Source organism: Austrofundulus limnaeus, unplaced genomic scaffold (assembly GCF_001266775.1).
Source record: "Austrofundulus limnaeus strain Quisiro unplaced genomic scaffold, Austrofundulus_limnaeus-1.0 Scaffold2, whole genome shotgun sequence".
NCBI lineage: Eukaryota > Metazoa > Chordata > Actinopteri > Cyprinodontiformes > Rivulidae > Austrofundulus > Austrofundulus limnaeus.
In genome coordinates, this window is record NW_013952404.1 from 6,250,389 (window position 1) to 6,269,170 (window position 18,782).

The following is an 18,782-nucleotide window of genomic DNA, read 5'->3' on the forward strand; positions in this document are numbered from 1 at the left end:
AACACACAGAAGAGTTACTAAGTTTAACTTTGTGTTTGCAGATAAAGTGGTTTTAAATAAGTACCATGGCCTGAAACTTGCCTGTAAGACTCTACAGAGGATTATAATATCCTCCTGAAACATGACAAGGTTCTGCGGTTGTCAAGGAAACACCAGGTAAGCCAAGCCAAGAAACACTAGAATAACATAACATCCACAACTACTGGCCGCTATTTGACCTTTCATAGCTCGTGGTGCGGCCTTTACCTGATTATTATGTCGGCATTCATACAATTAAATGTGATTTTTTTTTAAAATGTTGTCATTTATTACAGTAAAATACAAATATCAACATTATATGAGATCAGTAGCTATAAAAAAGTGATGAAAGTAATATTAATGACAGTCAATGATTTGGTTAGATAGCTTTTGTTATTAGTCACTGAATACAAAAAAATTCACATAAAACAATATGTTAATTTTTTAGTTAATATGTAAAAAAAAATCTATATTGTCACTTTTAAATTAGTCTAAGAATATAAGATAAAGGTTATTGCAACACTAAATATGCATCCAATCAGAAATTTTAAAATCTTTGTCAACATATTATTATATAATTTATTACAATACAATATGTTATTGTTATGAGTTTACTCAAAATGTTGGTATTTTAGTTTCTGTCCTCAAAACCATGTAAAAAGCTTTTTTACACTGGTATTTACAACAAACCCTTTAATATTTCCTAACTTTTGTAGCAATAAGGCACATATTTCTCCCCAACTTACTGCAAACTTGCCTTTTGTTCCTGTTTGGATATGTTCTAAAATAATAATATTCGATCAGTATGCAGTCTGTGGCATTTGATTTGTTTTAGACATGTAAACTATCACTGTATTATCTGAATACTATATTGATCGTGATTGCAAAAGTCAACTTTTATCAAAAAATAAATAACCACTGCACACTGATAATCTGACAACTGTTTATTACAAAATAAATATTTAAATGAAATTAAAAAACACTTGCACAGTCAAGGAGGAAAGCTTTTTACATTTTTTAATATAGATTTCCTTTTTGATACATGAAAAATAAGAATACAGAAATAGACATCATTTGATATAATGAACTCAGCTGATCCCATCCATGCTGAAGTGTTTCCAAAAACAGACAGAGGAAGTCATGTGGTGTGGGATTATGGGGAAGAGAGAGACTGCACAAAGCAGCAAAACCACGGAACAGAAAAGAAAATTTATAGATTTTCAACATCTTGTTGTTGTGACTGRATTTGAACGACCACTCTGTCTTAAGTCAAACCATTTTTACAGTTTTGCCACCTAAAATGAGCATTTTACACTTCCTGTTTAACACCAGAGGGAGACATTTCATTATTGCATACAAAGCAGCTGTCCATCAGTCCAACATAGTCAAGACAAGTCAAGGTGTTCTAATGTTTCAACTAAACAAAACAAACTTTTTGAAGGTTGCTGGTCCAACTATATTCAGCTCTAACAATAAATATAGAGTTTTAACAAATGTAACCTCTTTTAAATACCAAAGAAATGGACAAATTCAAATAACCGACACAGTAAGAATAAAATGAAAACATCAGTCTGTTCCTTTTCTACATTGCACTGGCTCCCAGTTACGCTCCTTGTGTGTAACATAGAGTGTTTCCACCAATTAAAACTYGCTTCCTGTTGAACTTTGTCATCACAAACACCTTGTCCATCAGTCAGGACAGCTATATGTTCAGCAAAGATCGCYCCAAGCCGTCCGAGTCTCTGGTCGCAAACAGGTCTGACAGATAAAGTGGAAGAGACTCTTTATGCGGTTGCTGGACTGGAAACAGTCAGCCACGCTACAGGTCGGGCTGCAGCTGAAGTTACCTGCGAGGGATCTGACACCTGCAAGAAGAAAGAAAATATTGCGCCTTTAATTATTTTAAATAACAGCCTACAACGTGTGAACTGCTTGTCCCTCAAACCGTGCTCATACCTGCTACATTCTTTTGATTTTTGTCTCTCCTTTCTCTTTCTTCCTCTTCCTTTTTGCCTTTTCCTGTACAGAAAACACGATTATACGCAAGTTCTCACTCAGATGTTAAAAAAATAAAAYAAAAATAGCMTCAGTGTCAATATAATGATGGGAAGTTTCTTACCTTTCAACCTTTACTAAAGGTTTCCTGACTCTGTGGAGAAAGTTTCAACACATCAGAACATTCAAGAGTGATTTCATTCAACTTTAAATATAAYTGTCAAACCTGTCTCATTTACAGTACACTGTGAAGTATAGAAAACGACACAATTATTTCACAAACCCTGCATTTAAACTGTCTTATGTGGAGGTTCTCATGTTTTCTATCTTATCTCGATGGTTTGTAGAAATCAAACATGACTGTGTGTGTTTGATGTTTTTTTTATGAGTCTTGCATGGATCAATTATCCATCCAGGTCAGCTGGCTTTCAAATAAATATTTCCTCCTCTTCCGTAAAAATGAATTTGTTCTTTGTGCATTTTAATAGTTTAAAAACTAATCGCTGTTCAGACCGTTTCCAAACATATTGCATTAAAATACAYGATGTTCAGCAACGACAACATCCCGCGTCTGTTGCCTCCTCCTCCATACACGCATACTCCAGTTTGGCCCTGTGACTACATTTGTTGTGGGCTAATGACCGTATTAGAGGCAGATCAGCTTAAATGTTGCAAATCTGCTTTTGCGCTTTCACACATGTCACCAATCCTCAACAATGGTGCTTAAGGCCAGGATTAAAGTGGGGGTAAAAGGTCCTTATGTGATGCAGATCTGCTCCACAGAAAACACAGGTCGCTGGAGCAAAATACTTCTTTTTTTTTCAAGCAGGAGAGGAAAAGCCTCGGTGATTGGTGTGAGCACTTTTTGGGAAGCTTCTGTTAGGATAGTAACAGGACCAGTTTTTATCAGGTTAAATAAATAATCCCTGTCATGCGCCTCTCCTTATACCCTGCCTGGATGTCTGCTGTTCTGGACTGTGTGGCTCCATCTTGTACTCCCTACTACTTTCATTTAGTTCTTTATTATCTATAGTTAGCACAAAAAGTAAGGAAATTAATGTTTGGTAGATTATTTCTTCATTGTAACAATGTTTCTTTGTAATAAATCTTATACTGGGCACCAGATTGGCAGCACTTGGGGGTACCAGAAAACAAGTATCAATATCAACAGCAAAATGAGCTGTTTGGCAGAGATTTCTCAAATTCTTCCTGCATGCAGCCTGCATAATCAGCTCTGGTGCTCATCCTACAGATGCATGTTCCTTACAAATGTGGCACCATTTAATAGGGAAACTAACAAGCTTTCCAATGGTATGAGATTTATCACCAAGAAGCATTGTTACAATAAAGCAGTAATCTACCAAATACAGATTTTCTTATGTTTTGTGCTAAGTTTATATTGTCTCTTTTTTTGTGTCTGTGAAAACAACATAGCTCAACTCCTTTTATGTGTCTTCAGTGCTGGGTTGGGATGATTTACATACAGATTTCATGTGAAACAAAGCTAAAGTATGAGCCTACATATTGTGCTGCTTATAAGCTTGGTCCTGAAAAGTTCACTTAGTGGTTATCTGGTTGTGTTAAATTCAAAATCCTGTCTGTCACTGAAACAACGGTTTCATTGTGAAAATATTCAGCCACTGACTTGGCCATTTCATTTTCTCGTGTTTTATTCTGAGCAGGTCCAGAAAGAAATGTGCTTTTGGTAAATGTTTGCACAGGTTTGTGACTTTGAAGATGCATTACATTTAACCTAAATTTATATTTTAACCTGTCATTCATATAATTACATGAATATAAAAGAGACAGGGAAGAGCATATTTAACTCATAAATGAGGAGTTTTCTTGTTTTCTTACCTACATTCACATGTCTGATGCTCCACAAACGTCATCTCAACATATTCCTGACCCGGCTCCGATGGTCTGATTTTCAACAGCTGACGAATGACATCGATTAAAATGATCAGAAGAGATGATGACGGTGTGAACAACAACAAGATTGACCCTTGATTCACCCTTTTCTTACCTGCATGGTGACATTTGTAGTTTGAGTGGGATGACACTCTAATTTCTCGTCCCCACAGCAGCCAGCACACCTGACCAGAGGCACGCAGGAGGGGCTGTAGATGTGCTCCACCTCTGTCGGGTACTCCTGCACAACCTCCACCAGCTTCTCCATGGTCCTGCAGAAGCTGCGACCCCACACCTCTTGAAACATCAACACTATGAATGAGAAAATAGAAGAACAAGATGGGTTTGGAGCGGCAAACGTACCAGCTTCTACAATAGATCTTAATGAAGCTTCATAAAAACAAACTTCCTGTGCGTTAAATAAATCATACTTTTGATGTGTATTTATGTGTTTACAATAAAAYGCAGTAATTACTTCAACAATGTAATAATGACACGCCTAATTGATGTACACTGAAACTTAAAACCAGTTTGTTTTGCCACTGTGCATCCTGTTTGCGTTTTGCAGAAAAAAAAGAAACATTTGTGTAATTTGTGTAGACTTTCCTGTGGGAGTACATGTGTGAAGTTGCTGCCGGGGAAGAACAGGGACGACTATAGCCAAACACAGAGGGAAGAGAAAACAAACTCTGGCAACATGGCCATGAACAGAACCCTGCAGGAGCTGGAGATGGAGCTGGAGCTGCCCCGCGGGCACCTCTGGGACAGCGGTGACCCCCGGAGGTCGTCAACTGTAGCCTGACACCACAWCAGCTGTTTATAAAGCAGACGGGCTGGGAGGAGACGGCAGGGAAAGCAGCGATGGTTTGGGAGAGGAGGCCGTGAACTGTAATGTAGTACAACGCGAAGGGATAGTTCAACGGCCAGCTACCACTCCTTCACTTGATTGTGTGTCTTCTACTCATCCGGAACTTTCTGTCTTCCTCGCTCTGGCTGGGAGTTCCACAAATGTTCAGCATTCAGTTTATTTCTTTGGCAGCGTTAATTTATAGTGATGCAAGGGCGGAAAGGATACGAGGGAAGAAGGTCAGCAGTTGCGTAACCCCTTCCTGCTCGTGCATGCCCTGTTGTCCTCTAGTCAAACTTGCTAACTGACATTCAAGAGTTCAATACTTAGTCATTAAGAGTTTCCAAAAGTGCATGGCAAGAAAATAACAATAATTACACTTATGATGAAACGTGTTCTGTCGTACGAACAAACACGGAGGGTGCAGCTGTTTTTAMAACTGAGATTTTGAAATGTAAAATACTTTTTAAAAAGCTAAACATTTCACAGGAGAYTTCGGGAAAAAACAAAACAGAAATTCTTACCTTGCCTTGTTTCATTTGTGTTTGATGTGGGTAAATTCTGCAAAAACAAGAACAAAGATTATGGCAGAGTTACTATTTATTATAATTAAAGGCCTAGTATTCGCTGAAGGAATGTAAATCAACCGCCATCTTTCAAGCCAAGGTTTTAGGCTCAGAAATGATAAGTTGAAGCTGTTTGGGCCAAACCTTWAAAAAGTGTTTTGTTCAAGCTTATGTAATATTTTGAGAGGTCACGCTCAGAGTTTTTGTTGTGAATGACTCTCAGCTACTACCACGTCACATTTTAGCTCAGTATCTGAGGTTCGCGGAGTCATTCTTGAGTCGATTAGCTGTTAGCTCTTAGCTGTTAAATGTGCATTCAATAATTACTTTCTGAAARTTTTAACAAAACTCATCCAGTAGTTCATTTTGCTAACAGACATACCGGTACAAGTTTGTAAGTGGTGTGACTGACTCTCAGTTACAAACAAACCAAATGTTAGCTAAATATCKGCAAAACTGACTGAATTATGGCTATTTTTAAGGTCAKTTTGCTGTGGAAGTCATTTTTGAATAGGATTAACTAAATAATGTTGGACATCTGATGATTACTTTCTGAGAGCCTTGTTAAAATTCACCCAGTGGTTCATGAGATATTTCACTAACAAGCAAACACACAAATACACACAAGGACAAAAACTGCATCATCTGCCTGAAATTAGATTTGCACACTTGCACGTTTCAGTTTGTTTGTCCTCTAGTGGTGACAGCTGGAACTGCACCCCCTCCCTGCTGAGAACAAGTCGTTTTGAGCACATCCAGTCTTTTTACATGCATCTATCTCATGTTCTTCTCTGTGTGCCCAACTGTTTAGGTTCCGAACTTGTTTCCTGTGGTGTAAGATCCAGGCTCCGTATTTATTTTCCCATTGATGGTTTCCCCCTCTGTCTCCACTTTTTTCCCATCGTCCCATGATAAACAGAGCAAATTTCTCATTCGCCTGGGAAAACACAAAACCTCTGGTTGACTCCATCTCAGGAAGGGAAATCTAGGTTTGATAAAATAGCCTCGGGCCAACGCGGACAGGGACAGGCGGCAGACAACCTGCTTCCGCAATCCGTCCTCGTCACTGGAATTCCTGTAGCACAAACTGGATCAGATTTACTCTGCATGTCTGTCACTGCTACTTAGAGAAATGTGTTATGTAATAATAAGGCAGCTGTTTGCAAATGATGAAGGTAAAGGCTTGTATTTTACACCATGTGTCAACTTAAAAAAAACTAACATGACTTTATTGTGAGGATAACATCTGTCATGAAATCTCATTAATGAGGAAGTCCGGCTACATTTGCAAACCAGAGATAATTACATCAGAGATGGAACTGCTTTGTCTGAGGCACCACAAACTTTATGACTTTCCAGATTTGATGAATGTGAAACAGCTTACAGTCAGGCACCGACTCAGTTTTTTCCTGTCTTAAGAGAATTGATGAAGCATCTCCTTCTTTCCTTTTCTCTCTCTTTTTTTTAAGTGGCCCGTCATCTGGCCAACATGTACAGCTGTTCCTCTGACTGCAGCCTTGTTCTGCACAGTGCCAATCACTGAACTGTGTCTGCCGCACAAAAACCCAGCAGGATGTGAGCTCCGCTTGCACAATATCTGTTTTTTTTATGYGCAGCATGGGAAAGCCTTAGTCCAGTCATTGTTAAATGCCACTTTCTCCCTGGAACCGTATCGTTTTATTCCCCTGTAGCTACGTCTGATTCAAATAAACTTCTTCACAACTTCAACAGCTTACTTCCCCACCTAAGAGCTTCTCAGTTTCTCCTGTTTGTGAGGCACATTCACATCACAAGGCCTTCTTGGCTCCCGACTCACTTGCTGTTCAGAATGGTCATGGGTTTAACCTTGGCATCACGAGCAAATATCTTTGGTATCTTTTAAAGTTGAAAGGAGCGAATTATTTACCCAGAAGAAGCTGCTTTAACATAAATCGCTGCCTGACGATACTCACGTAGCTCTCRTCCCTCCTCCTGTATTATGTGTGATTGATGGTGACTGGAGGTGGTTTGGCTCTTGTGGAAAAGTGAGGGGAGTGTTTTGAATCAGTAAATTATGGATGATCTTGACAAACAAACCCCAGAAGCAGGATCAGTTTCTTGACACTGTCTTCCTTTCGCTTCATTCCCTAATGAACTTCTTATTCAGGGAGTTTTGCCAGACCTGGGTAAGGCCTCGATCCATGTCACTGTAATTACTTGTTTTTGTGTTGATGAAGAGCTACTAACAAACTGGACTTGACCGAAAAATAAAATAAAATAAAATGCAATTTGTTTTTAAGAAATGACAAAAAGCTGCAAGRTACAACATTAAATATATCTTTTGTGGCTGTAGGCTGATTTTGCTGCGCGGCATGACGACAGCATGTTTTTTATCCATTCGTTCAATTTATGCTGCCTAGCCATGGTCGGACTGTGAAGGCAACGGCTTCAGAAGGAAAACCCTGCCTTCTTTTCCCCGGGGATGTTTTCTACCAAATATAAAGGTTTCATAATCTGCATAGATCAGACAACGTTTTCTCAGAACTGTTTACTGAAATTTTACAAAATCAAAAGACATTCAACAGATAAAACCCAAAAAAAACAAAAGGGTTAGGGTTGCATTTTACAAAACAGGAGGTATTTTGCTACATAAAATCCCTCTTTTCTCTTGTCAGATCAGTTTGCAGAGAGGACAGCAGTTTTAGTAGAAATTATTTGACATATTTGCTCGATTGTGAAGCTTTTCAACAAAGTTAGCCTCCCCTGGGTCAGATCAGAGGGCTGGCTGARTCCCCTGAGCACCCGTTGTTGGGCCCCTGTGAGCCGAAGAACTGCAGAACTCTGCAGTCCCACACAGCTGAACTGCGTCACGTTTAACCTCCCTGCTTCTTCTATCTGTCAGGGGAAGGGCAGCGTGCGTAGGGAGCGAAACTCTAACATGATCCAGCTTAACAGGTCAAAGATTTTTCAACTCAAGAGAGTCAAGTGGAGGGAGATGGTCAGTTTAACAGGTACTATGGTAGTTTGCCAAAAGATATCAGCCACACTGTACACAAATAAAAAAACAAAACAAAACAAAAAAACAGTACACAGAGTCAGCTACAGAGCCATTTTGGGATAAATAGGTTTGTTCTTTCCACTGGATTACAAAACTGACAATAAGGGTGAGGCGTGTTTTGCTTGACAACTATTTAAAACAAAAGTTATCTAAAAAAGAAAAAAAAGCTCATCAAATGCTTTTATTTCAGTCCAGGGTTCAACTCTTAAAAAACAGATCAACAATTGTTGATATTTTCTGAAAGGGTTCAAAAGGTCACCTCATTAATGGTAGAAGGTGTTCTTTCACATTGTTCTCTGGTGGTTTGTCACCGCATCAAACCAATAACATCTTATAATTAGGCTTATTTAGGAAACTGGTTTCAACAGAACATTTTGTAAGAATTTCTCAAGTGTTTAGTGCCGTATCAGCACTGATTCTGAGAAGGGTATAAATAGTACTTAGAGTTTATGTTTTGAATTTTTATTAAAAGTTAAGAAACATTTAATTTTAAGTCAATAAAAYCCCATTAAACAAACACGTATAACACCTGCAAGAATGTGTGTTTCAATCCTCACCAAGCTACTTAATCGAACTACAATCTAACAAACTACAATGGCCTTCATTATAATCACATCTGAGCTCACATCATGGTTTTCTTTTGGTCCTTTCTGCATTGGTCACAACTGCAAGCAAACTYTTTATAAAACATGTGGAAATTGTTTTGTTCTGGATGCCCTTCTTGAAGCTTCTTGGGCTTGAACCAGCAGCCTCGGGACTACGAAGTGCAGCAACAACCACTGAGCCACTGCAGCCCCCAAACTGAGCTCATTTATAAAAGTTTCACCAGAGTTTCAAATAGAAGCTGTACATTGAGTGAAAGCAGACTCAGACTGGCAACGTTTTGGGGAAATCCCCCTCCTCAGTTCTCATGACTCTTAATAATGACCCAACCTTTGCTACTCTCCCTGCAAACTTTGCCCTGCTTGTGAAGGCGACAGCATGGACATAAACACAACTGGTTATTTTGAAGATGCATAAAGGCAGAGAGATGTTTTTTTTCCCCCTAAACTCTTTCTTGGGTCTGCCTCTCGTGGAGCTTGAGTGTCACATGATCAAATCGCCACTTTTGCTAAAGAAAACCAGCTCCTGTTTGGTATACACAAAGCAGGTGAACCTCAAAGGACTGCAGTGCCGTTCCAGGTCCTGACAGGATCCAGCTGGGTCTCCAGGGTGGTCAGGTCAGGACTTGTGATCACAGAGCACTTAGCAAACACTAACAAACTTCTGCAGAACACACGACGAAGGTGACACAACCATTCCTCCGATGTTCTGGGAGAATGGGACCTTTTTAATCCACAGTTGTTTCACACATTATGAAACAGTCATTAAATTAGTTCCAGCACATAAAAACACACATAGACAAGCAAACCACAAAAATATTGGTATTTATTGAGTGTAAAACCAAGATTTGGAGGATTATAATTTAATTTTGCTCACACCCTAAAATATTCGCTGATGGGCAGGTTCCAGATTTTAAAAAAGTACACACAAAACCACATCAATATGTGGTACTTCTTTTTCCAAGTCACAGGTTTAAAAAATACAATTCTTTAGAGTTCATTTCTTCGATTTAGAAAGTAAATGCAAACTCTGTTATCCAAACAGGAATTTAGTCACAAAACGTTTATCTCATTTTCTACTTTAAAAAAGAAGAAGAAGAAGAAGAAGAAGAAGAAGAAGAAGAAGAAGAAGAAGAAGAAGAAGAAGAAGCAAAAACCAAACAAAAGCTAAATCAGGGTCAAGAGAGAAGGGAGAAGTAAAGGTCCTTATTAATTTTGGTTTGGATAAACACAACTTCCTCAGTGTAAGTCCATTAATGAATGCACAAATGTCTCCCCAAAGATATAGACACAAACACACACAACCACTGTGTAAACGCGGTGCCGCATGCACAAACACACAYACACACAGTGCGGGCCTCGAGATAAGGCTGACCGGTGGTAATTGTGGTCTCTATTACAGTAAACGTTGTTCTGTAAACCACAGTAAATTACATCCAGATGAGAGATTAAAGCTTGCTGAGTAGACGGCTGCCCTGAGCACCACCACTCCTTTTCCTCCTCCTCCTCCTCCTCTGCAGAAGGAAGGAGAAATCCATATTTCCTGATTGCAATTGCAACTCTCCCCTGGGCCAGAACATTACAACCAGAGAGAAATACCACAAACATCACAAATGGAAGTCCTATCAGTCAGCAGGTTACTATCACGGCATCTGATTTGGAACGATGTGCAAGTGTGTGTGAGCAGCAGAGACACAGAGGGAGTTCATATTTGAAGCTCGAAAGCTTAACTTTCAAAGCTGCTTATAAAACTTCATGAAAACACCTTGAGCTGTGATGTCATTCAATTCAGATTGGGTTATAATTGACGGACTAAACATGAACATATGTGGGGTGGGGGTGGGGGGGGGGGGTGAAACTAAATACAAACACAGGTGCATATGTACAGTGCAGATGGTCAGGATCAAGTATTGTTTCCGCCTCTGATGAAACACCTGCGTAACGTCACGTCATTCTGGATAAACAGGCTACTTTGAAAGATACTCAATTCAACAAAAAACACCGAGAGTTTTATTACAAAACAGAGTCATTTCTATCAATGACACTCTGGTAAGACTGAATTTGGAGTTTGTTATGTTTCAGCGTTGCTTACTGGCTTTTGTCAGTCTGGTTTTGGCAGCACTGATGAGAACTTCCCACACCTCACAATGACATTTAGGAGAAGTCCTCAGAATTGCAGTGAACTTCGCTTTCTTGTCTGTGGCTCCAAGGCTTTGGAACTCTCTTCCTCTGAATTTAAGACCAGCAGACTCTGTGGACTCCTTTAAAGCTCAGTTAAAAACATTTTTAAATCTGCATTTGTTTAAATTTGCTCTGTTTATTTTATTTTATTTTTGTTTGTGTTTGATGAAGCACTTTGTGATCCCTATCTTTAAATGTGCTATATAAATAAAGTTTTACTTACTTACTTACTTACTTTGCATGACTCAGGGAAAGTTGTCAAAGCGGGCAGGAAGCCACAGGTTGATTTTTGGCAAAGCTCGTTGTCAGATCTGATTTTTGTGCTGCTGTGGTTTAGAACACGTGTTCATATGTCATAAGCTCCATATCTAAAGGAAGTATTACTAACAGAAGAAGCTAAAACAAACAGTAGCCTATTGGTTTCTTATTCGTCAGTAATATTGGGGTGACCAAGAGGTTTATTGTTCACACAGGAAGCCCAGGTGCTTCCATTGTGAACAACAACAACAACAGACAATTGGGGATAAATTGACCAAAGGAAATGAATCAAAACACACATTAGTGAGAACAGATTCTAGTAACTGAATCAGCACTGCTTATTGTTTAGCGTTTTAACCACATTATAAGAACTATATTTCTTTACAAAGCTGGCTCTATGTAGTGAGAACAGTTCCTTCTATGATTTTGTACACATTTCAATGCAGGCTTTTCCACAGATTGTTCATTTTTGTTCTGATCTCCACAATTTACTGATTTTTCTTTAAAAACTTTACACACAGGAAAAACTGATTTTTTTTTGCCTATGTGTAATAACTCGCATCCAACAAATGACCCAGTTAGTTTGAAAAAGTGCCTAAATAGCTGAAAAACAAAAATACAACAAATAACAATTTATGTTTTAATGGGAACTAGCCCTACCCTGAGCTGACCCTAACTTAACATTTCAGTCCCTAAAAGCCTGAAGAACATTATAAATTAGGCTGCCAGTTTATCCAGAATGCAAGGAGAAAACGCACACAAACACACCCCGCTCTATGAATCAAGCTGTAGTAAAGAAACATCCTGAAACAGTTGGAAGTCAGTCCCACCCTGTCTTGGTTCATAGCAGACAGAAATGACTGCTTTAGTCACAAGTCTACTGATGCAGACTCCAGCTGTGACAGCCAGCAGAAAAAAAAACAACTATGTCTGATAATGGAAGACTTTTAAAATAGTAAATTCATGGGGAACATATAAAAAACGGGTTTACCTTTTTTTTTGTTGCTTGATGCTTTCCTACACCAGCAGCAGAACAGAAAGGCCTTCTAGACTGACCTTTTTTTTTTTTAACTTAGTGTTCAAAGCTGCTTTTGGGATTTAAGGATCCAGATTTAAGATCCTTGCAGACTTTGTGTCATCTGACAGATTGGATGTTGAATCTGAAAAGCTTGCATTGTTTACGTTCACCATCAGTCTTCTGGGTGCAGCAGGGGGCATTTAACCTGTTTCATATTGGGGCCCCTGGGTTTTGTCACTCATGTTTTGACTAAGCAGGCCTTGAGCTGATTATGAGGATTAGAGAAAATGTGGCGATCCCCTGCCGCTCCCACTCACTCTCAGCTCAGCAACAGCTGCAAAGTGTCCAGTTTGAGAAACTGCTGGGAGACGAAGCTTTTTCAAACCCTGCAACTGCAGTATGTGTGTGTGTCAAAGGGGTGTTACTTGATTCAACACGCAGCAGCAGTCTGTGAAGTGTGACAGTGCCTGGATTTGCATTTAACATGAGAAGCATTGGAAACCTCGAAATCAGAGCATTAGGTGCCACAAGCCCCACCGTCCAATAACACAGGTGTCTCTGACTCCAGCCTCTCAGGGAATCCAGTTTCAAGTTTCTGACAGAGTTTCATTAAAGGCAAAAGAGAACAGAGCAGCTTTGTACTGATCCACTGCAGCCTGACACAGACCTCTGCTGTAATCTTTACAGATTTTAGTTTTAACACTGCGTGTTTCTACTAAACTGTGCGCAAACTAGAACCAAAATTTAAAAAGGGTTAAAAACTCATGTTGAGCTCAGACTCTTTACTCTGAAGCAGCTCAGCAGGATTTGTTCTTTGTCTTTACAACAAAGTTTAACAAGCAGTGACTCTAACGCTGAAATATTTATCGCCAAGCGCAGAAAAGAAAGGCAGATGATAACGTTTGTGCCTGTGCATTTCTGTTAGCGAAATACATCATGAACCAATAGACACATTTTAAATTAAACTTTCTCAAAAGAATCTTAGATTGGACATACAACTGATTATGTTTAGAGTCAACCTCATTCAAAATGGAAGCCAGAGCTAACTGATTACCTAGTACAAAAAAGAAGAAATGTGTGTATTGGTAGATTATCACTTTGTTGTAACAATGCTTCTTATAGCGGGCACCTGATTGGCAGCACCTGTGGATACCAGAAGCTCAAAACAAGTGTCAATAAAAACAACAAAAAAATAAACTGGCAAGTTGTTTGTGTGCACAACCCACACACTCCACTGCTCATCCCATCAATGCATGTTCCTTAGAAGCACCATTTAAAAGGGAATTTAACAGGATTATTATCAAGAAGCATTGTTACAACCGGTACATAATTACCAAACACAAATTTCCTTACTTTTTGTGCTAAGTTTTAGGAAACATAAAGATGGCCATAACTCAGTCAGTTTTACAGATATTGGGCCACAACTTGGCGCGCTGAGAGTCATCAACACTCGCTCTGAGCATTGCATCTCACTACATTTGATTTTTGCATTACTTTTAAGGATTGATAGTCTAAAACTGTGCATAAAAGGCTGCAGGCGACGTGCATTCATCTGCTAGACCTTTAATTTCTAATGAATGTAGAAATCAATGTTTCCTGCACAAGATTTTAAACTGGACAAAAGAAATGTCTCTATACACCAGTGAGAACAAGCTCACTCTGTGAAACATGCCTTTCAAGTTTGCGGCTGTAATTATGAGCTCAGTGAGCTTCTCCAAATATAACAGTGAGTCACTTTGAATCATGTGATGCACGAGCGTGCTGATGCATTTTGTCACGTTTCAGTTTATGAATGAACTGAGCCGGACCACGGCTCATTCAGAGCAGAATGAAGGTGTCCAAACACAATAACTGTCTGTTATCACTGGCTGCTGGTGACTCAGCCAGAAAGTAATGAACTGAAGGCAGACTATTAACCAACAACAAACACTTTGTTTGAAAATGTTATAAAATATTTGGCATTTTGTTCTGTGCGCAAAGACGTACCACCCTCTCCAAAACCAAACTTTTACGCATGGCTGATTTTGCGTTCATAACACCAGAAAAACGACTTTGCTTTATGTTTGACTTTAACTTTTTGAGTGTGAAACAGCATACCTGCACAGGTGAGAGGAGCAGATAAAACGCCGCCACAGTCTGGATGACATAACCCGGTTTCATTTGCGCACACAGAGAGAGAGGGAAACAGCTCCCGACGCACACGTTAAAACTTAAAATATCCAAGAAAAATCCCAAAAGTATGGCAGCCCGGGTCACTCAGAACGGGGACAAAAAGAAGCTGACAGGGAATTCCCGAGTCATCTGCTCCCTGCTCAGTCTGACTGTGAGAGGAGTCACGTAGCTCCGCGCTGCCGCCTGGAACCTGATGAAGGTTGCGCCTCTGCTAATGATAGAGGCCCCGGAGACGCAGTGGATATATAATGATAAGTGTCCAAAAGGAAAAAAAAAATCTGAATGAAAGTTAGAACTTAAGTAATATGTTTCAAATAATATTAATCCAAATGTAAGATTAAGTAAAGCATAATCATTGTGCAGAAAAAAAATCAGTTTAAAAGGATTAAATGAGAAAAAATGCGTAAAGTTTCCTCCAGACTTTCAGTTTTCAGTCCTGCTCTGAGCTACAGTCAGAGACTAATTGCCCTACACCACCTTTTCTCTAGCTGGCCATTTAAATCTCCTCCCCTTCCCTGTCTTCCTCTCTGTCCTCCCAGATCTCACTGATGAGATTCAGTCCACTTCAGCAGCAGTGCCTGATGATAATTTATTTGATGCTGCTGATGCTTTGTTCCCCATCTTCAGACTGCTGTGTACACACAGACTGAGCGCTTTTGGTGTTCTGTGAGAGCTATTAGAGCAAAGTAAACATTTAGAGCTCTTTTTCACATGCTGACAAGTATGGTCTCCTGGTTGCAGGCTCCAGTGAGAGGGGAGACTTTGCGGTTTCAGCGTTTAGTCCGCTTTGCTGAAACAGAAAGAGAGATTCCATTAGAGTTGACACGTCTCTTCATTCTGTGTTTGCAGAACCAACAGATTCCTTGTGGGCTTCCTCACATTCCTTCAAGCAGGAGTGCTGAATAGCTGCACAACCATCCCTCCACCCCACCCCATCCCCCAACACACACACCTTTTTTCTTTAGCTGTTTTTTTTTTTTTTTTTTTTTGCTTTTTGAGCTGAGCACAGTTCAGGAGTGCAGCATTTCTAAACATCTCAGACACTTGAACACCGCCGCCCCGTCACCAGATTTGTCAGAGCATCAGTGAGAGAAAACAGTCTGAGATGATGAAAGATGTTTCCTCTAATTTCGCCGTCCAATTTCACTGCTGTCTTTTGTACCTCTGCATGCCCGGCACTGATGGATGATTTGCTGAAAGTCGGAGGGCAGAATGGAAGCAAAAACAAAGCTAGAACTGGATCTACAAACACACAGAACAAATGGCTATAATTCAGTCAGTTGTACAGATATGGACTTAAAATTTGGCTTGGTAGTTGAGACTGATCCCCGACACATATTCAGTGTGTTAACAGAAAATACATCTTTGTTTAACATTCTACTGTTACTGCAATCAACTCTTTTTTTCAATAATTAACCACTTCAACAACTGACTATTTGGAGCTAAGATGACTCATCTTATTCCTTCATCCTCTAATTATCCGCCTGACTGCATTATTGCATAAAACTAAAACCTCTGCTTTCACAACAATGTTGCGCAGCTGTAAGATTCATGACATTTAAGATTAGGGTGGGGGGATGCAATTTTCAGGCACATACTGTAATTCAATGCTATACCGCAATCAAGTACCTTCAGTCATTATAAAAATGCTCTATATATCAAATATGTATTTGACTTTCCATCATAGTCTATCTAAACACCTTTAAATTGCCCTCTGTCTCTTTAAGAACCTCCTACCATTTCTGACAATCCCACTTCAGCACATATTTACAACAATGCTTCAGTGGAGGAGTGTTCTGTAGGGTGGGAGCTTGGCTGCAGACTGAGCTCCAAGGAGGAGCTTTGTACAGATGGGCGGTGCTTTGTACCAGCAAGTGTTTAGGCAGCTCCACATGGCTACCAGAGGAGAGTCAAGGATTTCTCAAACATGCATGAAAGAGTCAAAGCAACACTCTGCGTATGCTTTTGATGAAGGATTGACATTATAACATGATTTAAAAAAGCTCATTTTGCATAATACCGCCCTTTCAACTGAATGATTTAAATGTGGAAAAGAAGGATTTAAAAGCATGAAATGTTTACTTTAATGTCTTTATTCCTCATCCTTTCTGCTGGAGCCACACAGAGTTTGTCCACAGGACATGTAGACGTTCTCACCGCTGTCTCGCCATCTGCTCCGTGATCAATCTGTGTTTTTAAAGGTGCACCGGCTGATAGGCTCTAATAAGATCACTCAAACTGTTTGCACTATAAATACATGCTGATAAGACAAGCAAACCTGGCCTGAGTGATAGTGTGGGTTGCCCAGGGGGGAGATGGAGCTCTCTGCTGTCAGACCATCAGACAACCTTGAGGCCCTCATTGCTCTTGCTAAAACCACAAAGCCTGACAGCGTTAACCACGTCTCCTTGTTCTGTACCCAGGAGAAAAACTGCCTTTCTTTTAACAAAATTCACCCTTCTGAAGACTTATTCTGCTTTAAAAAAGAGCTCATTGATCACTTGATGCATCTTTATGAAATCAGTGTTCAAAAGAAAAACATAGCCTGCTGTTTTATGAGGATAGATAGGATTATCCATCAGGGATCAAAAATAAAAACAAAAATCACAATGGGCTCTCAAACATTAACATATTTAAACAGGAATATAAAGACTGATCAGGTGTTTTGACTGGAAAAAGACCCTTCAAGTGTTCGTCCTCTCTTAACGTGAAAACGAGATGGGTGGCTCTTTGAAATTGGTAAAAGTAACAAACATTTCCTTTTCGCTGTTGACCTCTCATTTTCCCAGTCTGCAGCGTGAAGGTAAACAGACGAACAACATTAATGATGTCCATTCATCATTGCAAGGGCAACGTTGGTTTCCTCCGCAGTGGGGCCTTTTAGGGGAACGTGGGGCTCCTTCACTTTAAAGAACACAATTATCAGCTTGAGGCCTGCAGGGCTTCTGCCAAAGACAAGACATAGTCACAATGTCACTGTAAAATTGTCATGATGGGTGGATATCCTGAGCACTGAAGCCTGCAGGATTCTGGGAGATGATGTAATATGATTTAACTCATCATGAGCCACCTGGATCCAAACAGGATGAGGCAATATTTAAAACCCAAATCATGTCTTCCTGTTGTTAATTAGCACGGAAGAGCCACGTTGTTTTAGTGTGCCAACATAAAGCTGTAGATGAAACACGGGGTAAATAGGAAGTGTTTCAACTATAAACATGTCAGCCTAATATAGTGATTATTACTGTTAAATCACAACATGTTGCCTCATCTCCAACCTGCTGAATCCTGTTTCCACCGATATATTTTTGCCTCAGACAATGTTTTTTTTGTTGTTGTTGCTCCAAGGTCGCCAGGTGTCATCCTGTTTTCATTCCCACTCTGATCTCCTGTTGGCATTGTTTTATGTTCTTTAAGGAAGCCAGGCAGGTTTGTTAACAGACAAATGGGAGTTATTTTGGTCTGAATGTGTCATGAATCAGTCGCTGCAGAAATCTCCTGTTTTTGTTCAGCTGGGCCTTTCGACCGCAGGCTAAATGGCAGCTTGGGATCGAGGACAAAAGAAAATGTGACTCTTGTTTGATCTAAAAAGAAATTTTAGCAATGATTATGGCAATCGGGCAGTCATGAACTAAAGCTTCCAGTGGCCAAAATAAAAAAAAAAACTCCTCTTGCAGAATTTTACTTTATGTCTGAGATTTAGATTAAAGGTTTTAAGAGGCTCATAAAAAGCAGATATCCTTGCAATGCAGAAGCAATGACAAAACAATGAATAAAGAAACAAGAAAATTTGGAGTTTCAACAAAAATAAAAAGCAATACCTTTAAAGCTGTGAGGCAGGGATGGTGTTTTTGTTGACACATCCACAGGGCCACAGAGCTGAACACTTACCAAATGTAATAAAACTGCCACTTGTTGAATAAATATGAATAAACAAACATTTGAAGCAAACAAAATTTAAACTTTCACATACTTTAACGAGCTGAAGTGTAAGGGCATTAAACGCCTTGAGTGCAGACTGGTTGTGATTCTGGTAAAAAGTTGCTGTTGTTTATTGTGACTTCAGCGTACTGCTTATATTTAGCTTTGTGCAACATGTTGGAGAGGCAACTTGCATTAAAATCCCTCATGGCAGACAGCTTATCTAAGCAGACTCAGGCTTGCCTTGTATGAGCAG

General features: G+C 39.6%; 1 protein-coding gene across 1 annotated transcript; it reads right to left on the reverse strand.

Moving 5' to 3' along the window:
- Positions 1–947: 947 nt before the first annotated feature.
- pgfb (placental growth factor b) lies at positions 948–15,117 on the reverse strand. Its single transcript, XM_014013099.1, has 7 exons — positions 14,531–15,117; positions 5,296–5,332; positions 4,040–4,236; positions 3,871–3,950; positions 2,138–2,167; positions 1,975–2,037; positions 948–1,883 (listed from the first exon to the last, which is right to left on the reverse strand). The coding sequence occupies exons 1-7, from the start codon at positions 14,591–14,593 to the stop codon at positions 1,862–1,864; spliced, it is 492 nt and encodes a 163-aa protein (XP_013868553.1). The 5' UTR covers positions 14,594–15,117; the 3' UTR covers positions 948–1,861.
- Positions 15,118–18,782: the final 3,665 nt, after the last annotated feature.

Coding starts and splice junctions, on each gene's coding strand:
- pgfb (XM_014013099.1), bottom strand. CDS start 14,593: ATGAAACCGGGTTATGTCATCCAGACTGTGGCGGCGTTTTATCTGCTC. Junction 4,237..5,295: donor CACAAATGAAACAAGGCAAG/GTAAGAATTTCT, acceptor TCTCATTCATAG/TGTTGATGTTTCAAGAGGTG. Junction 1,884..1,974: donor AAATCAAAAGAATGTAGCAG/GTATGAGCACGG, acceptor TTCTTCTTGCAG/GTGTCAGATCCCTCGCAGGT.